At 51.0% G+C, this 20,326-nt stretch overlaps 1 protein-coding gene across 1 annotated transcript in view; it reads right to left on the reverse strand.

The window, feature by feature from the left end:
* LOC142590571 (sodium-coupled monocarboxylate transporter 2-like) overlaps positions 1 to 20,326 on the reverse strand; it is a 183,409-nt gene that overhangs the window by 112,347 nt on the left and 50,736 nt on the right. The window contains exon 4 of the mRNA XM_075702856.1: positions 18,613 to 18,680. Coding sequence (XP_075558971.1) covers positions 18,613 to 18,680 — 68 coding nt within the window. The remainder of the gene's footprint in view (positions 1 to 18,612; positions 18,681 to 20,326) is intronic.

Genomic DNA, 20,326 nt, shown 5'->3' on the forward strand with positions numbered 1-20,326 from the left:
AGTAATTTATTTCTGCTTTCTTTAAAGCACGGCTCGCATAAGCGACGTCGTATTCATCATAGCCAGCTTTCCGTTGCGCTAAGACCGCGCCAAGGCCAACTCCGCTGGCGTCAGTATGGACTTCGTGGGAGCATCGGGGTCGTAGTGGCGAAGAATCGGTGGTGAGGTCAACAAGTGGTGCAACTGCTGAAACGCTGCATCACATTCAGGTGGCCACGCTGCTATGCCATTATTGGCGGAAAGTAAACTTGTCAAAGGCGCCATGATGGATGCGAAATTGCGTACGAAGCGATGAAAATAGGAACATATGCCAAAAAACTTCTGAGGGTTTTGATATGTGTGGGCGTTGCAAAGTCTGCAACGGCGCGGAGCTTGCCTGGATCCGGGAGGACGCTGTCTTTTGAGGTGACGTGACCCAGTATGGTTAGCTTTCTTGCAGCCAAACGGCACTTTTTGAAGTCAAGCTGTAGGCCGGGAGATGCGATACAGGTCAGAATGTCATGCAGGCGAGCGAGGTGTGTCGGAAAATCGGTTGAGAAGACGACGATGTAGTCTAGGTAACATAAATTGGTCTTCCATTTGTGGCCGCGAAGGATGGTGTCGATCATACGCTCAAAGTAGCAGGCGCGTTGAACAACATGAAGTACATGCCGTTAAACTCGTAGTGGCCATCGGGTGTAACGAATGCGGTTTTCTGACGGTCAGGCTCGGCCATTGGAACTTGTCAGTGCCCGGACCACAGATCCAAGGAACTGAAGTATTCTGCGCCTTGTAAACAGTGGAGAGCGTCATCGATTCGAGGCAGTGGATAAACGTCTTTTCTCGTTATCTTGTTTAAGCGTCTGTAGTCGACACAAAAGCGAATGGAGCCATTTTTTGTGACCAATAGGACAGGTGAAGACCAAGGACTCTGAGAGGGCCGGATAACTCTGCGTTTGAGCATGTCGTCCACTTGCTCCGTGATAATTCGGTGCTCTTCGGCGGAGACACGTTACGGGAGCTGTCGTAAGGGGGAGTGGGAATCGGTTTCAATGGTGTGAGAAGCACCGGTGGCACGGCCCAGTGACGTCTGGTGACAGTCAAAAGAAGTCACAAGCTTGTGAAGGAGAGCGAGAAGTTGGCGGTGATGAGGTCGGGAAAGAGCAGGGTCGATGGCGTTGTCAAAACCCACTGAAGGTGATGAGCCGGAGACCGAAGCGATGGCGTCAACGTGACGGAGGGAGTCGGTAGGAACATCGAGGTCGTCGACGTAGTCGACCGCCTGGAAGTATCCTACGGTCTCTCCACGCAGTAGGCTGATCGGGTACTGGTAGTAGTTGGTGACCAGCATCACAGTTGACCCAGATGTTACAGTAAGCACGGCAAACGGAAAAACAATGCCTTTGCGTTGAGCAAACACATCGTACGGCGTGAACACTACAGTGGCGACAGATGCGGCATCAAACGACAAGACAACAATAATCGACGACTCAGGAGGTATGGTTGTGTCGGCATCAACAGTAAGTTTGTCGGAAAAGTGAGGAGAACTGGTCGGCAGTGATTCACACAGTGGTATAAGTGACACTTCTGCACGCGGTCAATGACACCATGATGACGTGACAGGAAATCTCAAGGATGAGGTCGTGACAGCACGATGGTAGCACGAAACACTCGATTATGTACAGAAAGTTGTTGATGACGACACAGGCCGTACATACAACTAAAGGGTGAATTTACTGCGCGCTGGCAGTGGCGAGCACCAGGCCATAGCGAGATGTAGTCACTTTTCGTAGCTTGCGGCAAAGGCTCTCGTGAATGACAAAAATGGCTGCTCCGGTATCAACTAGTGCGACTGCGTGTACTCCCTCTACAAAAGCGCTAATAACATTTTGCGGCGAAGATTGAGGTCTTGCGAACGTCAATGTATTTGTAGTTCTTGCCTATGGAACTGCAGCCGTCAGTTTCCCTGTTCAGTGGGAACTCGACGACGCAGGGGCGCAATCGAACGCCGACGAGGGGAAGGGGAGCGCCGAGTTTCTGACCGGCGATCAGTGTCGAGACGTCGCGGTGAAAATGGAGGCGTGGCGGCATATTGTGGTGCGTAGCTGGGCGTGTCAAAGCTGGTACGCGCAGTTGGGCCGCAGCGGCGACAGAAGCGCACCAAATGGCCAGCAATGTCGCAGGCGAAGCAGATAGGCCGGTTCTCTAGAGTGCGCCACGTCTCGGTGGAACGAAAAAACTGTGGTGACGGTTGGGCAACTGGAAATGAAGCCGGATGCACCGGCGATGAAAAGGAAGCTGTGGGCGTAGGTGGCCGTGCAACCATGGCTGCATAACTGAGCGGGAGCGACGAAGGGTGAGTGGCAAAGTTGGTATGGGCCAGCGGCCCACTCATAGGATTGGGTGGGGTGGTCGTAGGAGCTGCATGAAGTGCTTCGGATATCTTAGTCCGGATGGCTTGCTGCAGCATTGGAGGCAAAGCTGCCGGAGGTGCGTCGCTGTGAGGCAGCAGCGAGAGCTGACTGGCCACCTCTTCACGTATAAAATCTTTAATATGCTGCGAGAGGGTCGTGTTGGTTAAGTCGGTAGAAACCGCGATGCTCGAGACGGAATCGGCATGCTGAATGTTCTGGTGGGCGATGAAACATTGGCGGCACAGCTCGTCAAGCTGTGGCAGAGGTTAATGAGGACTGGCACGTTAGTTGGGCTTTTCGCCAGCAATATCTGGAATGCGCTGACCTCGATGCCTATGAGGATGTGTTTGATCTTGTCGTCCTCTGACATGCTGGAATTTACCCACTTGCACAAATCGAGAACATCCTCCATGTAGCTGGGGAATGTCTCTCCAGGCTGCTGTGCGCGCTGGCGTCGACGCTGTTCAGCGCGTAGCTTACGTACAGCTGGGCGCTAAAGCACTTCCGCGAACAGTCTTAAACGCGGGCCAGCTGGCAAAGTCTGATTCGTGGTTGAAGAAACAAAGTTTGGCTACGTCGGCTAGGTAGAAAGACACGTGGGTCAGCTTAGATTGGTCATCCTATTTGTTATGGGCACTTACACGTTAGTACGACGACCGCTAGTCTTCCACGTCGTGTTCGGCGGTCCCACTGAAAATGGGTGGATCGCGTTGACGAGGGACGCCGGCGCAGATGACAGTGGCAGCCAGTGGTAAAGGCAAAGAGATGGCGGGATCAGGCATAGTACAGGGCGATCTTGTTGGCAGGGTTCGAGTGCGGAGCTCCAGGACGAGGCGAAGGATCTCAGCAACCTCCGCCAAATGAGAGGAGGTTTATTGTCGTTAACAACACTGTGGAACGCTAGGTAAACCAAGGCACTGCAAGGGCGGTCCGTAGCGCGGGGCTCGCTCGCGATCACGGCACGGCACTTCGTCTTCCTCTTCAGACGGCACATACACAGGGCCGCGTCTGCTTCATTACAGTATATATATATATATATATATTCTAAAGGTGTTTATTTGGCAGAGCTCGGGAGCAGCGCAACGTCGACGGGCAGGGCAGTCACAGCTTCCAAGCACGAGAGCCGTTGCTGAGCAGGAGCGCTCGACCCACTAGCGTTTAGAGCCAGTAGCGCTGAACCCACTAGCGTCTCTTCTACAATCTCTTCGCTACAACCACCCCCGGGAGCTAGAAGGGAGCCGTCCGGCGACCTAAAAGCTCGTCACTATGAGCGGGTCGTAGTAAGGCTTTAAACGGTCGACATGGACAATGTCTCGTCCACGGCGGCGCATGTCTTCAGATGGCTCAACTGGTTCGATGACATAGTTTACAGGAGATGCGCGTTCGAGAACACGATAAGGGCCTTCATACTTAGGGACCAGTTTTGATGAGAGGCCAGGGACAGTTAAAGGGACTGAGAGGCACACGAGCGCTCCCGGATCAAAGGTGACCGCGGCAGTGGCGTCACCGCGAGTGCTCCGCCGGCGCTCTTGATCATCGGAAGTAAAGGCCCGTGCGAGGTCGCGGCACTCTTCTGCATGTCGGACCGTGTCAGAAATAGGGACGTACTCGGATGCATCCGGCCGGTACGGAAGAATGGTGTCGATGGTGTGCGAAGGGTGTCGACCATACAGCAAGAAATAGGGGGAAAATCCAGTGGTGCTCTGCGTAGCGGTATTATACGCGTAGGTGATGAGTGGCAGAATGGCGTCCCAGTTCGTGTGGTCGGAGGCAACGTACATGGAAAGCATGTCGCCGAGCGTACGGTTGAAGCGTTCTGTGAGGCCATTCGTTTGAGGGTGGTACGCCGTAGTCGTACGATGAACAACGTGGCACTCTTTGAGAATCGCTTCAACTACCTCCGACAGGAAGACGCGTCCGCGATCGCTGAGCAATTCTTGGGGTGGACCATGCCGCAGGAGGAATCGGCGAAGCAGGAATGATGCAACATCGCGTGCTGTAGCTGCTGGGAGAGCGGCGGTTTCAGCGTATCGGGTAAGGTGATCTACTGCCACAATGGCCCAGCGGTTACCAGCCGACGTCAGGGGAAGTGGTCCATACAAATCGATGCCAACGCGCCCGAACGGTTGGGTAGGGCAGGGTAGAGGCTGCATGCCAGCTGGCGAGAGGTGGGGTGGAGATTTTCGGCGCTGGCAGTCGGGGCATGAACGAACAAACTTTTGAATGTAGTTGTACATTCCTCGCCAGTAGTAGCGTCGTCGGAGGCGCTGGTAGGTTTTGAAAAGTCCCGAATGCGCACACTGTGGATCAGAGTGGAACGATGCGCAGATTTCAGAACGCAGGGTTCGAGGTACAACTAATAACCACTGGCGGCCGTCAGAGGTGTAATTGCGTCGATGAAGCAGGTCGTCGCGAATGGCGAAATGGCGAGCTTGACGGCGCAGTGCACGAGTGGTTGGCTGCGATGACGGATCAGCAAGGCAGTCTATGATGGAGGCAATCCAGGGGTTCTTGAGCTGCTCAGAAGCGATGGTCCCAATGTCGACGGAAGAGACGTCAAGGTGGGATATTGCGCAGCAAGCATTGTCGTCTGGCAAGGGAGAACGTGAGAGGGCGTCAGCATCAGCATGCTGGCGTCCGTTGCGGTACAGTACGCGGATATCGTAATCCTGTAAGCGAAGCGCCCAGCGGGCGAGACGGCCTGAGGGATCCTTCAGTGACGACAGTCAGCATAGTGCATGGTGGTCCGTGACGACATCAAATTGGCGACCATACAAATAGGGCCGGAACTTGGTAAGCGCCCAGATGATCGCCAGACATTCTTTTTCCGTGACGGTGTAATTGGTCTCGGCTTTAGTAAGCATACGGCTGGCATATGCCACAACATATTCAGGAAACCCTTCTTTGCGCTGTGCCAAGACAGCGCCGAGGCCAACACCGCTGGCATCTGTGTGTACCTCAATAGGTGCTGTTGGATCGTAGTGGCGCAAAATGGGAGGAGACGTCAGCAAACGACGGAGCTTAGTGAACGCCCCGTCGCACTCGGACGACCACGAATGGAGAGGTCCGTTGCTGCCAAGGAGCTTCGTCAGGGGCGATATGACGGCGGCGAAATTGCGAATGAAGCGCCTGAAGTAGGAACACAAACCTACAAAACTGCGCAGTTCTTTGACGGACGTCGGTTTAGGGAATTCAGCTACGGCACGAAGTTTGGCTGGATCGGGGAGGATTCCATCCTTCGAGACGACATAACCTAGTATGATGAGCTGCCGCGCTGCAAATCGGCACTTCTTTAGGTTCAGTTGAAGGCCAGCGTTCGCTAAGCAAGTCAAAACATGCCGTAGGCGATGAAGGTGCGTGGTGAAGTCAGAGGCAAAAACAACAACGTCGTCGAGATAACATAAGCACATGTGCCACTTCAAACCGCGGAGGACTATGTCCATCATGCGTTCAAAAGTTGTTGGCGCATTACAAAGTCCAAACGGCATGACGTTAAATTTGTATAAGCCGTTGGGTGTGACAAAGGCTGTCTTCGACCTATCGACGTCAGCCATGGGTACTTGCCAATAGCCGGAGCGTAAATCTAGAGATGAAAAAAATTCTGCTCCTTGTAGGCTATCGATGGCGTCATCAATTCGCGGCAGCGGGTATACATCTTTGCGAGTGATCGTGTTCAGGCGGCGATAGTCTACACAGAACCATACCGAGCCGTCTTTTTTCGTAACAAGGACGACAGTGGATGCCCATGGACTGTTCGAGGGTCGGATCACTTCGCGGCGAAGCATATCGTCCACTTGCTCATTAATCACACGACGTTCCGTGGCCGAGACGCGATATGGTCGCTGCCGCAATGGCGGTTGGGAGCCAGTGTCAATATGGTGCGTGACAGCAGATGCCCGGCCCAAGGAAGGTTGCTCGACATCAAAAGAAGAGCGAAATTCTTCTAAGATGCGCAGAAGCTGCGAACGCTGAGGTGGGGTGAGGCCATCGGCAATAGAGGAATCGAACACACCTGTGGGCAAAGGGTCGGACGTCGCGAGAGAACCGAGCGTGTTGTAACAGGCGCAGGACGTGTCTTCGGGAACATCCGTAATTTGTACGGCGTCGATCACTTCCACGTGGCCAAGACATTCGCCTTGAAGCAGCATCACAGGGTATGAGAAGGGGTTATAGACAAAAATAGCTGTGGAGCCCTGTTTGACGTTCACAGTCGCAAAAGGCAGCAGACGTTTTCGAGTGTAAAAGTGGCCTGATGGAGAAAGTAGTGCGATGGCGTCAGAGAGGCTGCTGCAATGCATTGATACAATCACTGACGAGTTGGGAGGAACGTTGGTGTCGTGTCTGACGAGTAGTTTGTTTGCAAAAGAAGCATTATCGGCAAGCGTCATATCTGAGATCGGCGACAGTTCTAGTTCGGCCCGTGCGCAATGAATGACGGCATCGTGGCGGGCGAGAAAGTCCCACACGAGCGGTGCACGCCGCAATCGGGTGAATACGTTGTGCGCCTGCTGTGCGGAGGGCGAATCCAGCAATGGGCGTCGTAACCTTTCGAAGGAAGCGACATAGCTTTGCGTCCATAACTGATACAGCGGCTCCGGTATCCACGAGGGCATATGTGCGCACACCGTCAACTAACACGTCTATCACATTGGTCGGGCTACGTTGAGGACTTCCGCGTTTCGACGGCGTCGCAGCCCTTGCCTCATGGACTGCGACAATGAGTTTTCCTCATCCCGAGCTTCGGGACGAGGCCGCATCGGTGATGGGGAGCGTCGGCGTGGAGAAGTTGAGCGGCGGATGTTGGCGGACCGGCGGAATGGTGGTGACGCAGCCCGAGGTTCGTCGTCGTAATAAGGGCGCGGAGAACCCGCCATAGAACTTGGCCCATAAGGTGTAGCGCTAGGTGACTGCACGCGACTACAGTAGCGTGCGACGTGGCCTGCATAGCCGCGCGCAAAACATATTGGTCGATTGTCCGCTGTACGCCACCGAGTCGTTGCGGCAGGTCCCATCCATGTGGAAGGACGCGTTGGACGTGGCGCCTGGTGAAGTGATTGCATAGCAGGCTGTTGTCGGGGCATAGCGAGGGCTTCGGCGTACGTGAGAGGTCCCCGTTGAGGGAGTTGTTGAGGCTGGGTGACGACTTCCGCGTAGCTGAGTGGCACAGCCGTCGGGATCTGTTGGGGCCTGGCCATGACTTCGGCGTAGCTGTGAGGCGCAGCCGCAGGAACACGCTGGTGGTGCTCTGGCAAAACCTCGTGCAGTTCTTGCGCTATGACGCGGCGAAGCGGAGGCGCAAAACTTGGCGTAGGCGCGTGTACCGACTGCGGCTGTGCAAAATCCATCAACGAGAGTTGCCGGGCAACTTCCTCGCGAACGAACGCCTTCATTTCTGCGAGCAACGCTGCCTGGGTGGACATGGCAGCCAAACCAGCGAGGTGTTCGCCACGCGGTAGAGATCGACGGGTCAGTGACCGCTGCCTGCGGAGTTCTTCATAGCTCTGGCACAGTGTGACAATTTCAGCCACAGAGCGTGGACTTTTGGCCAGCAACATGTTAAAGGCGTCGTCTTCTATGCCCTTCAGTATGTTTCGGATTCGATCAGACTCCGCCATGGTCGAATCGACTTTCCTCCATAGATCCAGGACATCTTCGATATAACTGGTGAATGTTTCGCCTGGCTGTTGAGCTCGTTCTCGCAAACGTTGCTCGGCAGGCAGCTTGCGAACAGCAGGGCGACCAAATACATCGGCGAGGGAAGTCTTAAATTCCGACCATGTCTGGAACTCTGCTTGATGGTTGTTATACCACAGGCTGGCCACTCCAGCGAGGTAGAACAGAACACGGCTCAATTTGGCTGCTTCATCCCACTTGCTATGGTCGCCTACCCTGTCGTACGCCGTGAGCCATTCGTCCACGTCAGTGTCGTCCGCTCCAGTGTAGATAGGAGGGTCGCGACGACGAGGCACACCGGGACACGCAGTGGGTGCAGGAGGAGGCGTTTGCTGGGAGGCGTCTAGGGGCATGGTAGATGGTAGGGTACGGGACCGGAGTTCCAGGATGATCGTCTGAGGTTACCCAGCACCTCCACCAATTCTAAAGGTGTTTATTTGGCAGAGCTCGGGAGCAGCGCGACGTCGATGGGCAGGGCAGTCACAGCTTCCAAGCACGAGAGCCGTTGCTGAGCAGGAGCGCTCGACCCACTAGCGTTTAGAGCCAGTAGCGCTGAACCCACTAGCGTCTCTTCTACAATCTCTTCGCTAAAATATATATATATATATATATATTGTCACGCGTACGTTAACGCCTGGTACGCTTGCTTCAGCGGGCGGAAGGAACACACGAACGCAAGATGCAATACACACGTAACATTCATTCAATCGGCTATTTTAGTAACAGGAACAGACGGTCAGATTCAACACTTATCACACATGGAATGCGTCCACCCTTGCTCAGCTTTCCGCTCACACTACCGCGTTTACAAACGTCTGTGCAGCGATCGTCTATTCGCTGTAGTAGTGGCGCTTACAGTACCGGTTTGGTTCGACGCGAGTATCGGCGTCCCCCCGGTCTGTGGTCCGTCGATGCGATCTGGTCGTCGTCAGTCGTTGTTAGTGTCCGGCGTCCCCGATGCCCCGGCCGACGTGACGAAGGCACGGTCGCTGCGGGTCGGTCGCGCTCCGGCAGAGCGCGGCTCGTGCGGGCTGGCGCTCACGGTGCTCGCCGGCCCAGCGTAGTTCTCCGGACGGGACAGTGACTGGCTGTAGCCAGCCTCCGCGCGTCCACGGTCAGCGGCACAAACGCTGACGTGTCCTGGCGGGTAGGTCCGGGCCAGCGGTGGTTCCGACGTCGGACATCTGCTCGCCGAGCCTGGCACTCGGGCGGGGCGTCGATGTGTCGCCTAGGGCTTGGGGCAGGACCCAGAGAGGCGATCTCCGGCCGTCTTCTCCTGGAACGCTGCGCCCGGCCACCACGTCCTTTTCTGCGCGCGCCCCTTCTCCAAGATGGCGGCTGCACGCGCTCGCGCTCCACTCCTTCTTCCTCGTCTTCTTTCTTTCTTTATGATTGTCACTCCTGACAATGGCCCCCCTGTTTTCCAAGTTTTCGCTCCGCGAAAACTTCCCTCACTGCTCGTCACCTCTTGGATGTACACGGACACTGCACTTCCACTTCACCACACCACATATAACTTCACTTCGCCACTACTTCGTTCACACGTCACTGCACTTCACTTCACTGCACTACATCACATATAACTTCTCTTCGCCGTTTCTTCCTTCACACCTCACTGCACGCCACCGCACTTCACTGCACCCACACGCACATCACGCAAGTTTCTGCTGAGTCTTAACACTACGTCAATGTCAACGGTGCCACCATTCACACAGCACTGTTCTACTTTGGTAGCGGCACCTTTTGGCTTCCTAAAAGATCACTCTACTCATAAAATCCGCACCCACGTTGTCTCGCCCTTTAATATACTGCACCGAGAAGTCATACTCTTGTAACACTAGGCTCCAGCGCATGACTTTGGCGTTGTTGTGCTTTACCCGGTTTAGATATTCTAGTGGCTGATGATCAGTTTGCACAACGAACTGAGTCCCATATAGATAAATATGAAATCGTTTGACAGCCCACACTAAAGCGTAACATTCCTTTTCTACTGTAGCGTAGTTTCCTTCCCGGTCATTCAACTTTCGGCTTGCATAAAGGACAGGGTGCAATACACCATCAGCCTCCTGCAACAGCACAGCGCCTACACACCTTTCCGATGCATCTGTTCGCAGAACGAACTTTTTCTTGAGATCCGGTGCCCTCAGAACCGGATGTTCCGCCATACATTTCTTTAATCGTTCAAATGCGTGTTGATGACCTTCTGACCAGGGTAATATATTCGGAGCATTCTTTTTCGTGAGATCGGTAAGGGGACTCACTATCTCCGCGTACTGAGGGATAAACTCTCTATAGTAGCCTGTAAGCCCTAAGAAGGATCTCAGCTGTTTCTTATTCACTGGTCTAGGAGCACTCTGGATCTTCTCTAAGGTGTCTGTATGGGTCGCGACGTGGCCCATGCCCAACGTGTGACCAAGGAATGTAATTGCATGGAACCCAAGTTGACACTTGTTCGGCTTAACTGTGATCGCCGCCGCGCGAAGCCTATCGAACACTTCCTGCAACGTTTCCAAGTGTTCCTTCCAAGTATCTGTCGCTACTAAGATGTCATCTATATAGTGTTCCACATTGTGCAGTCCCTGAAGTACTATTCTCATAAGTTTAGTAAACGTCTGTGCAGCAGTCTTGAGTCCAAATGGCATAAACTTGAATTGAAATAACCCCCGCGCACATGAGAAGGCTGTTTTTTCTTTCGATTCCTCGTCAAGGGGTATCTGCCAATACCCTTTAGTTAGGTCCAGCTTAGAAAAAAACTTTTTCTTGGCAACCTTCGCAAAAATCGCATCCACTCGTGGTATTGGTTCTGAATCATCCACCAACACCTTATTTAGGCGCCGAAAATCGACACAGACTCTGTTAGACCCGTCGGGCTTCTTTACCACCACCAGAGGCGAATTGTACACAGAGGTAGAACGCTCGATAACTCCCAATTCTAACATCTGCCCAATTTCGTTATCTATGTCCTCTTGCACCGCTAATGGGAGAGGATACTGTTTTACGTTGAGTGGCTTGTCAGTTGTTAATCGAATGCTGCACTTGAGCACTGTCGTCTTGCCCGGGAGATCCGAGAATATTTCATCAAACTCTTTTAGCACGGTCTGCACTTCTTCTCTTTCCACCTCGCTTAAAGTAGGGTTTATCACCACCTTCTCTCGACCCATTGTTTTCTTGCTGCTGTACGTAGGGATTTCTGCTTCGTATGGAGTTTCGGTGTCTGATTCTGTGATGACCATTCCTGCAACTTCCTCTACATTTTCTGGTTGTCTCAACTCGTATCGTTTCAGCATGTTGACGTGAAATACTTTTCTTCTTTCTCCGATTTCTAGCTCGTAGTCCACGTCGCTTACTCTCTTGCTCACATTGAATGGTCCTTTCCAACTCATGGTGAGCGTGTTGGTGTCATTCGGAAGTAGCACCAGTGCCATGTCCCCAACCTGAAGAACTCGTTTCCTGCTTTTCTTATCATAATATTTCTTGTAGGATGCCTGTGCTTCGGTAAGACTCTCTCGGGCGATGCGACAGGTTTCTTCTAGTCTATCTCTCAATTCCAATAGATAGACATACGAGGACTTTTGCTCTTCTTTCAATTTCGTGTTCGACCACATTTCCCGCAAAACCATTAATGGTCCCCTCACCGCTCTGCCATAGATTAACTCGAATGGTGAGAATCCAGTGCTAGCCTGCGGCACTTCCCTATACGCAAACAAGAGTGCAGGTAAATAGCGATCCCATTCCTTGGGTTTCTCTTGACACACCTTGCGTAACATGCTCTTGAGCGTGCCATTGAACTTTTCTACCAGCCCGTTACACATGGGGTGATATGGCGTCGTCAAAAGGTGTCGTAGAGACAACAGTCTGCAAATCTCTGTCATCAATTCTGATGTGAAATAGGTTCCTCTATCCGTCAGTATTTCCTTCGGGACTCCATACCTAGTAAACATTTCTACCAAAGCCTCAGCAATTGTTACCGTGTCCACCATTTTTAATGGGACAGCGTCAGGATATCTAGTGGAAACATCCACCATCGTGAGAATGTACTTGTTTCCTTTATTCGATGCTGGGTTAATAGGGCCTACAATGTCCACTGCGACCCTCTGGAAAGGTTGCTCAATAATAGGCATAGTCCCTAGAGGTACCTTTGATACCAATCCTTTTGGTGTGGTTCTCTGGCATATGTCGCAGGATCGCACAAACCGTTTAATGTCACTTTGCATGCAGGGCCAAAAGAATTCTTCTGATACTCGGCTGGTCGTCTTTCTTACTCCTTGATGGCCAGCCATTATAGTGTCATGCGCTAACTCGAGGACTGCTCTTCGTAAACTCGCTGGCACTACTAGCTGTCGTGTTTCTCTTCCCTCGTGGGTTCTGGCTATTCAATACAGTAATTCTCCAACCTTCTCAAACTTATGTACGACCCGGCTCTTCTCATTCTGAATCCATTTCCCTAAAATTTCAAAATAATGTCGAAGCGTACTGTCTGCTTCTTGCCTTTTCTTCATTTCTCTCGCGGTAATATCGATGCCGGTGCCTGAAGTATTCTTTATACCGACATCTTTTCTATCCTGGTTCCTTGTGCTTTTCTCTACTGACAATATGCTAGCTTCTCCGATATACGGATCCGAACTTCTTTCGTTATCTCTGCCCCCGGCTTCGGTGGATTCATGCTCCATCCTACGTGTAATCTGGATATTGGGAAAACTCCAGAGGGGATCTGGATCATCCACTCTTCTGGCTCCTGGCACATTCCCAAGAATGACGTCGTACAGCGGTTCTTTGACGCATCGGGCTTCAATCCAACCGCAATAATAAGGCGTCAAAAGCAACACACGAGCCATAGGCATTCGCCGTACTGTACCATCCGCCAATCGAACTGGTGTTTCTGTACCAGTGATATCTCTGTCGGACACCATGGATTGCCTTACCAGAACAATGTTGGACCCAGTATCTCTTAGTACCGACACTTTTCGTCCCTGCAGCATTCCCATTACTACTGGCATCGAGGTTTCCGGGTCTTCTGACCTCGGAGCCGTCGTGACAGCACTTGCCTTGTCGCTGGCCTCCTTCTGTTCTATTCGCGCACTGTCAACAGCAATGGGATTTTCGCTCGCAACAATGCAGGCAGTCTTATTTTCTGACTTAGCTCGGCAGGTTCGTATTGTATGTCCATGCCGTCCGCACCCCTCGCACTTCAACGTCGAACTGCGAGTACGACCCAAGGGGCAATTCACAGCCCGATGCCCTATCCTGTCACACATAAAACATTTGATTGTGCTTCGAGTCTGTTCTCTCTCATCTGGTGTCTTTTTATCTTCCTTCCCCTTTCCCAAATTCTTTTGGCCTTGGGCTTCTAAATAGCGGTCGGCATCTTCAGATAGTTCCGCCACCGTCCTCAAGTTGCGCTCTTTCAGGAATATTGCCACGCCCTGATGACATGATGCTAGGAACTGTTCTGCAATCATGTTGTCCCTCAAGTCTTCGAATGTCTTCTCTATGTTAGTCATCTCCAACCAACGATCAAAGTAGTTGGAGATTCGAGCGGCGAATTGCTGGCCTGTCTCGTTATCGTGTGGCTTGGAGCTTCGGAATTTATCCCTGAAACCTTCGGCCGTTAGTCTGAAGCGTTGTAAGAGAGCCTTCTTCACCTTGTCATAATCTAGTGCGTCAGTCGCTGCCATCCGACTGTACACGGCCAACGCTTCCCCCACGAGACACATACTCAACCCCGTCGCCCAGTCACTCCTCTGCCAGCCTTGTCCAGTTGCTATTCGCTCGAAACGCTGTATATAGGCATCTAAGTCATCTCGCCTTTCGTCAAAGGGGGCGATTAGCTTTTGGGGACACACTGTCGCTATTCTCTGAGGTACCACGTCTGAGCTCCTATTTCCTGCCTCTTCTCCACTGTTACTCATGCGCAGCTGTAATTTCTTTTCCGTAAGCTCTTTTTCCAACATCAAGTTCCTATATGCACGCTCGTTCGCATCTTTCGCTCTCTCCTCAGCGGCCTTGGCTCTCTCCTCATCTTCCTTCGCAGCCTCTCGCGCCTCTGCGCGTTCTTCTATTATTCGCTTCTGTTCCTCGTGATACAGTGCTATTATGGCCTCAGCCGACATGCCCGCGGCACTCCCTGCCGTCATCAAACGTTCAAGGTCCATTCCGCTGCTCAAGACACACCGAGGCACGTGACAAAGTTACAGGGATCCTGGCAGGCTCGCCAATGTTGTCACGCGTACGTTAACGCCTGGTACGCTTGCTTCAGCGGGCGGAAGGAACACACGAACGCAAGATGCAATACACACGTAACATTCATTCAATCGGCTATTTTAGTAACAGGAACAGACGGTCAGATTCAACACTTATCACAGACGGAATGCGTCCACCCTTGCTCAGCTTTCCGCTCACACTACCGCGTTTACAAACGTCTGTGCAGCGATCGTCTATTCGCTGTAGTAGTGGCGCTTACAGTACCGGTTTGGTTCGACGCGAGTATCGGCGTCCCCCCGGTCTGTGGTCCGTCGATGCGATCTGGTCGTCGTCAGTCGTTGTTAGTGTCCGGCGTCCCCGATGCCCCGGCCGACGTGACGAAGGCACGGTCGCTGCGGGTCTGTCGCGCTCCGGGAGAGCGCGGCTCGTGCCGGCTGGCGCTCCCGGTGCTCGCCGGCCCAGCGTAGTTCTCCGGACGGGACAGTGACTGGCTGTAGCCAGCCTCCGCGCGTCCACGGTCAGCGGCACAAACGCTGACGTGTCCTGGCGGGTAGGTCCGGGCCAGCGGTAGTTCCGACGTCGGACATCTGCTCGCCGAGCCTGGTACTCGGGCGGGGCGTCGATGTGTCGCCTAGGACTTGGGGCAGGACCCAGAGAGGCGATCTCCGGCCGTCTTCTCCTGGAACGCTGCGCCCGGCCACCACGTCCTTTTCTGCGCGCGCCCCTTCTCCAAGATGGCGGCTCCACGCGCTCGCGCTCCACTCCTTCTTCCTCGTCTTCTTTCTTTCTTTATGATTGTCACTCCTGACAATATATATATGATGAAGGGCGACCACCAGCAAAGCTGTGTATGTAGGCCCCTTAATGGTGAACTGCACCGAAGGCGCGGGTCGGCCTGGTATTCCACTACCTTCAGGATCGGCCCACGTCTGGGGAGTGCTTAACACCTACTTCGTATCCGCCTCGCGTCATCCCGGTATTTCACTATCCGCAGTATCGGCGCAGGTTTTGGGGGTGCTTTACACCTGGTTCACTTTCGCCGTGGGTAGGCCCAGTACTACACTATCTGCGGGATTGGCCACCCTGGTGCAGTACTTGGCCACAACCTCCTATATGAACACAACAATCAAACACTGGCCCTCAGTCCCCTGCAGCAGCGTAGAAACTGACAATGGCGGTGGTTAGACCTGTGACGCAGCAGAGAGCGCTAAGAGTCTTTTGATCCGGACATGCCGCCGTTGGAATCTGAACCTAACGTTTAACGCTAGAATGTTATCTAGTGAGGCGCGTCTAGCGGTGCTATTGTAGCAATTAGCGGGAATTAATGAAATATAGTAGGGCTCAGTGTGGTTATGAGGTCAAATGAAGCATATACAGTGCTAAAAAGTGGGCCCGTCCTGTGCTACCGGGGCTTAGCGGAGAGACGAGAACTAGGAGTCGGATTCCTGATTAATAAGGATATAGCTAGTAACATACAGGAATTCTATAGCATTAACGAGAGGGTGGCCGCTCTTGTTCTGAAATTTATTAAGAGGTACAAATTGAAGGTCGTACAGGCCAAGGCGCCTTCATCCAGTCATGATGACCAGCAAGTCCAAAGCTTCTATGAAGACGTCGAATCAGCGATGGGTAAAGTCAAAACAAAATACACTATACTGGTGGGCGACTTCGATGCCAGGGTAGGCAGGAACCAGGCTGGAGACAAGTTAGGGGGAGAACGTGGCATAGGTTATAGAAATAGCAGGGGAGAGTTATTAGTAGAGTTTTCAGAACAGAATAATTTGGGGATAATGAATACCTTCTTCCGCAAGCGGGATAATCGAAAGTAGACGTGGAGGAGCGCTATGGCGAGACCAAAACTGAAACAGACTTCATACTCTGCGCTAACCTTGGCAATATACAAAATCTCAACGTGCTCGGGAAGGTACGCTGCAGTGACCGGTTGATAAGATCTCGAGTTAGCGTAGAATTGAGGAGGGAACGGAAGAAACTGGTACATAAGAAGCCGATCAATGGGTTAGCCGTAAGAGGGAAAATAGATGAATTCCGGATCAAGCTACAGAACAGGTATTCGGCTTCAACTCAGGAAGAGGACCCTAGTGCGGAAGATATGAACGACAATCTTACGGGCATTACTGTGGAGCGTGCAATAGAACTCGGTTGTAACTTCATTAGACATGATAGCAGTAAGCTATCACAGGAAACGAAAGATCTGATTAAGAAACGCCAATGTATGGAAGCCTCTTACCCTACAGCTAGAATAATACTGGCAGAACATTCCAAGTTATTCAAGAAGCGTAAGACAGCTGACATAAGGAAGTATAATATGGAAAGAATGCAACATGCTTTCAGGAATGGAAGAAGCGTAAAAGCCGTGAAGAACAAACTAGGAATAAGCAAGAATCAGATGTATGCGTTAAGAGACAAAGCCGGCAATATCATTACTAATGTGAATAAGATGGTTCCAGTAGCTGAGGAGTTCTATAGAGATTTATACAGTACCAGTGACACCCACGAAGATAATGGAAGAGGGAATAGTCGAGAGGAATTTGACATTCCAAAGTAGCGCCGGAAGAAGTACAGAGAGCTTTGGGAGCTATGCAAAGGCGGAAGACAGCTGGGGAGGATCAAGTAACAGCAGATTTGTTGAAGGATGGTGGGCACATTGTTCTAGAACAACTGGCCACCCTGTATACGCAATGCCTCATGACCTCGAACGTAACGGAATCTCGGAACAACTCCAACATATTCTTAATCCATAATAAAGGGGACGCCAAACAGGTGAAAAATTATAGACTGATCAGCATACTACTAAGGTATTCGCAAATAGAATCAGGAACACCATAGGCTTCTCTCAACTGAAGGACCAGGCAGGATTTCTTAAAGGCTACCCAACAATAGACCATATTCACAGTTTCAATGAGGTGATAGAAAAATGCGCGGAATATAACCAACCCTTATATATAGCTTTCATTGCATACGAGAAAGCGTTTGATTAATCGAAGCACCAGCAGTCATGCAGGCATTACGCAATCAGGGTGTAGACAAGCCGTACGTAAAATACTGAAATATTTCTATGGCGGCTCAACAGTCACCTCCATAAAGAAACCAACAAAATCGCAATAAAGAAGGGCGTCAGGCAGAGAGATACAATCTCTCCAATGCTCACAGCTTTTTTACAGATGGTGTTCAGAGACTTGGATTGGAAAGAATTGGGGATAAGAGGTAATGGAGAATACCTTAGTAATTTGCGATTCACTGGTGATATTGCCTTGCTTAGTAACTCAGGAAACCAATTTCAACGCATGCTCACTGACCTGGACAGGCAAAGCAGAAGGGTGGGTCTAAACATGAATCTGCAGGAAACTAAAGTAATGCTTAACACTCTCAGAAGAGAACAGCAGTTTACGATATGTAGCGAGGCACTGGAAGTTGTAATGAGTTGATCATGAGACTGAAATAATCAGAAGAATTAGAATGGGCTTGGGTTCTCACATCATGAACAGCAGGCTGCCATTATCCTTGAAGAGAAAAGTGTATGACCAGCTGTGTCTTACTAGTACTTACCTAAGGGTCAGAAACCTGGAGGCTTACGAAAAGGGTTCTACTTAAATTGAGGATGACGCAACGGGGTATGGAAAGAAGAATGACGGGTGTAGCGTTAAGCGATAACAAGGGAGCAGATTGGGTGAGGGAAGGAACGCGAATTAATGACATCTTAGTTGAAATCAAGAAATAGAAATGGGGTGGCATGGGCAGGGTATGCAATGAGGAGGGAACATAACCGATGGTCATTAAGGGTTGCGCAATGGATTCCAAGAGAAGGGAAGCGTAGCAGGGGCTGATAGAAAGTTCGGTGGGCGAATGAGTTTAAAAAGCTTTCAGGGAGAACACGGCCACAATTAGTACATGACCAGGGTTGTTGAAGAATATGTGTGAGGCCTTCGCCCTGCAGTGGGTTTAGCCAGGCTGATGATGATAATGATGATGAGACATTCGGATGCTCTAAAAAGACGATGGGTTAGCAAGCTAAGGTTCTGTATCCTTATTATGAGGCTATGCTTTAGCAGTACATGAAACAGTGATCGTAATGAAGAATGAGGCTAAAAAAGTTGCCATAAGTAAGAATTGTTGTGGTAGTAATATTTGAGAAATTGAGATAGTCTTTAAGCAAATACCGCAAATAATGTTAAAGGCAGAAACTGAAGAACTATTGACATAATTTATTGAAACAGCGTTTTCTTGGCTAAATAAAAATATTTTAAATAATTATATGTGTTGTGCACAAGAACTCACGCCAGTGTGACCACCTAAACATGCGAGAAGCACAATGTAATTTGCTTACCAATGCTGTGTAGATTGTTCCGGAAAGTCCAATGGCAATGTTGCACCATAAAAACGGAGCCTTGAACACTGCAAAAGGTTGTTTTCATGAAAATTTAAAAAAAGTGAACAAAACATACATGGCGGTGTGCTGTGTACACAAAGAATTCAGACTAGCATGCAAAAAATGCGTGGTTGTGTGCTCAGCGCCCGCACTCTTCCACCAAAGAGCAAACGGTTTTGCGAGATATTTTGCAAGAGATTGCGAGAATTTTTACCGAGAGGAGTAATTGCTGGCGCAGAAAGAAACTCGATTTTTAAATCACAGAATTTTTCTTGGCGCACTAACATTAGTGCCAGGGGGGGGGGTATTTTTTTATTTTCTACTCTCCTGATCCCAAATCTAACACCACCGTTTTGCGTAGACTGAATCCGCTGGGCGAATGCATTTGTCAATGTAGCAGTCTTTTCACGGCCAGCAACGTGCAGCAGTTGAGTTTTGCTAGTGTAATCTGTAATTGTCATACTTGAAGTCGCGAAATATCGGTAGTTCATCACGGGGAACGTTGTAGCGAAGAGCACCGGATTACTTTCGACTCCATGGTTTATTTATCAGCGTGAAGCTAAATCAAGAACGCTTGCACTGCCGAATTTCCGCCTCGGTTGGCGTAGCTAGCTGCGAATTGAACCCACGGCCACTTACTTAGCCGCAGAAAGCCAAAGCCGCTGAGGCAGCGGATTACTTTCGCACAAGCTGCCTGTTGAAGCAATGTACGACACGCATAGTACACAGGAGGCAGGTGTCGTTTGAATGTAGTTACAGAGCCCAGTCAAAGACGTATACTAGTTTAAAATAGAAAGTGCAAGAAAATAGAAGTTAAAACATGATGCGAGCTCACACGTGGCCGTACAGGTGTCGGTGTTTGCGGATTATACCAATACTAACATAATTGCAACGCCTAAACGTATTGTTACTCGCTTTATCACCGATGTATATTATATATGAAACAACCGTGAAGTATGCCTCGCACATACGTCCATCGTAGCGTGGCAGAAACATAGCATTGAATAATAAATAGTAGCCATTTGTATATAAGCCAGTGTCGCTAAAGAAAGCGTTGTTGCGAGTACATAATTGTAGAAGGATGTGTTTTCTTTTCGTTGTTTGAGCGTGTGGCCCTCGGTTCTTGTGTAAAACCTTGCCGCCAATAAGTATTTCATTTTCAGAAAGCGCTAACGTCTGGCTTTCCTTTCTGCGTTCGGGTGCCCTGGCGTGCTCATTTTCTGTTTTTCTTCAAGCACTATATGCTCTGGAGAGCCGTTTTGATCAGGAATGTGGTTCGAAGTTGTTGCATGGTGATCGACCACCCTTACTTCAATGTCGCACAAGTTTCAACTTAGCACTTCCCTCTTACGGGAGGTTTTGGGGCTATGTCATTTCTGTTATATCATATCAGCGTCATTTGAAATGTGAACAGCGCAGCGAGTGACCCAAACATAAGGGAAGGTATAGTGCGCGCCGCCCAGTCATGGCCTTTGACAGGCGCGCATATCTGATTTGGCCGCACAGCGCTTTGTTGGGAGTCAAACGGCCAAATGCGCTCGGCAGTCCAGCGCCGGGCCCCGCCGCGGCTGCCAGCTATATCACGCTGCGCAAGTTTGCCGAGTGAAAGAAGGGATGCAGCGCACAAGCGGCAAACCACATGAGACGATGTATGACGTTCACAGTGCAAACT

This window comes from Dermacentor variabilis, chromosome 8 (genome assembly GCF_050947875.1).
Source record: "Dermacentor variabilis isolate Ectoservices chromosome 8, ASM5094787v1, whole genome shotgun sequence".
In the NCBI taxonomy this organism is placed as follows: Eukaryota; Metazoa; Arthropoda; class Arachnida; order Ixodida; family Ixodidae; genus Dermacentor; species Dermacentor variabilis.